General features: G+C 34.1%; 1 protein-coding gene across 1 annotated transcript; it reads left to right on the forward strand.

Moving 5' to 3' along the window:
• Positions 1–7: 7 nt before the first annotated feature.
• On the forward strand, positions 8–673 carry LOC103523190 (putative ribosome biogenesis protein C8F11.04; the record flags this gene model as incomplete). The annotated part of the gene is made up of 2 exons (XM_017449174.1): positions 8–67; positions 247–673. Coding segments are annotated over exons 1-2 (487 nt in total), but the record flags the coding sequence as incomplete, so codon positions are not given.
• Positions 674–1,041: the final 368 nt, after the last annotated feature.

A 1,041-nucleotide genomic window follows, 5' to 3' on the forward strand; every position in this document is an offset into this window, starting at 1 on the left:
TGATGAAATGTACATTATTAACTTTACTGAGAAGCTGAAAGAACTTGGTGTCACACAAGTGTCCAAGGTAAGAAAATGCCATTATTTTAAAGATTGATTATTATGAGCTTTGCAGCCTTGAAGAAGAATTTATTGATTGAACATTTAAATTCATATTTAAATGAACAGATGTTCAATTGAAAAAAAAGTGCTTGTTGATAGCAAAATTAGGTATTTAAATTTAATTATATTTATATTAATTCTCAGGTGATGACACTCCGTCAAATCAGAGCTGAATACTACACACATGAAATGAGAAGAAAACTATCTGACATGTACGATGTCTTCCTCGTTGATGGAAAGCTTGGCTGCAAACTTAGTTCTCTCATCGGGAAAAAGTTCTACGAGTCAAGGAAAACCCCCATTCCTGTATCACTGGAGAAAGAAGACAAAATCAAGCTGGAAATTGAGAGAGCATTAAGAAAGACTCAGATTGTTTTCAAGTCAACTTGTTGTACAAATTCAGTTTGTAAAATTGGACACACAGATATGACTCCAAAGGAAGTTGCAGAGAACTTGGAGGCATTTTCAAAAGCAATGGACACATGTAAATATCCAGGAGGCTGGAAGAATATAAAGAAGGTTCATATCAAGACACCCACCTTGGTGGCATTCCCTGTGTATTATTCATTTGGTAAGTGAACATTTTATAATTAGAAAAATATCTAGAATGGTAAACAATTAAGGCCATACAAACCACCTGTGGAGTAAAGCTCCACCTACTTCATAGGTTCTAATTAAAAAGATCTATTGAAACAATCTGTTGTGTACTGGTCCTGATAATCAGAAGGGCATGGATTCAATCCTAGCCTAGATATGGAATTTTATCCTCACAATTGTTTAAAAATTTAGACACAATAGTACTTGATAGCCTACTGTCAATGTAGAGGGATTTTAGCCCTTTTTGATAAGCATAAATTGGTACTTTTATTATTATTCCTTTTTTTTCCACTTGCAGTAACACCTAATGAGATTGAGAATGCCGAGTTGAAACAGACCTTA

Source organism: Diaphorina citri, unplaced genomic scaffold (assembly GCF_000475195.1).
Source record: "Diaphorina citri unplaced genomic scaffold, Diaci psyllid genome assembly version 1.1 scaffold17019, whole genome shotgun sequence".
Lineage (NCBI taxonomy): Eukaryota > Metazoa > Arthropoda > Insecta > Hemiptera > Psyllidae > Diaphorina > Diaphorina citri.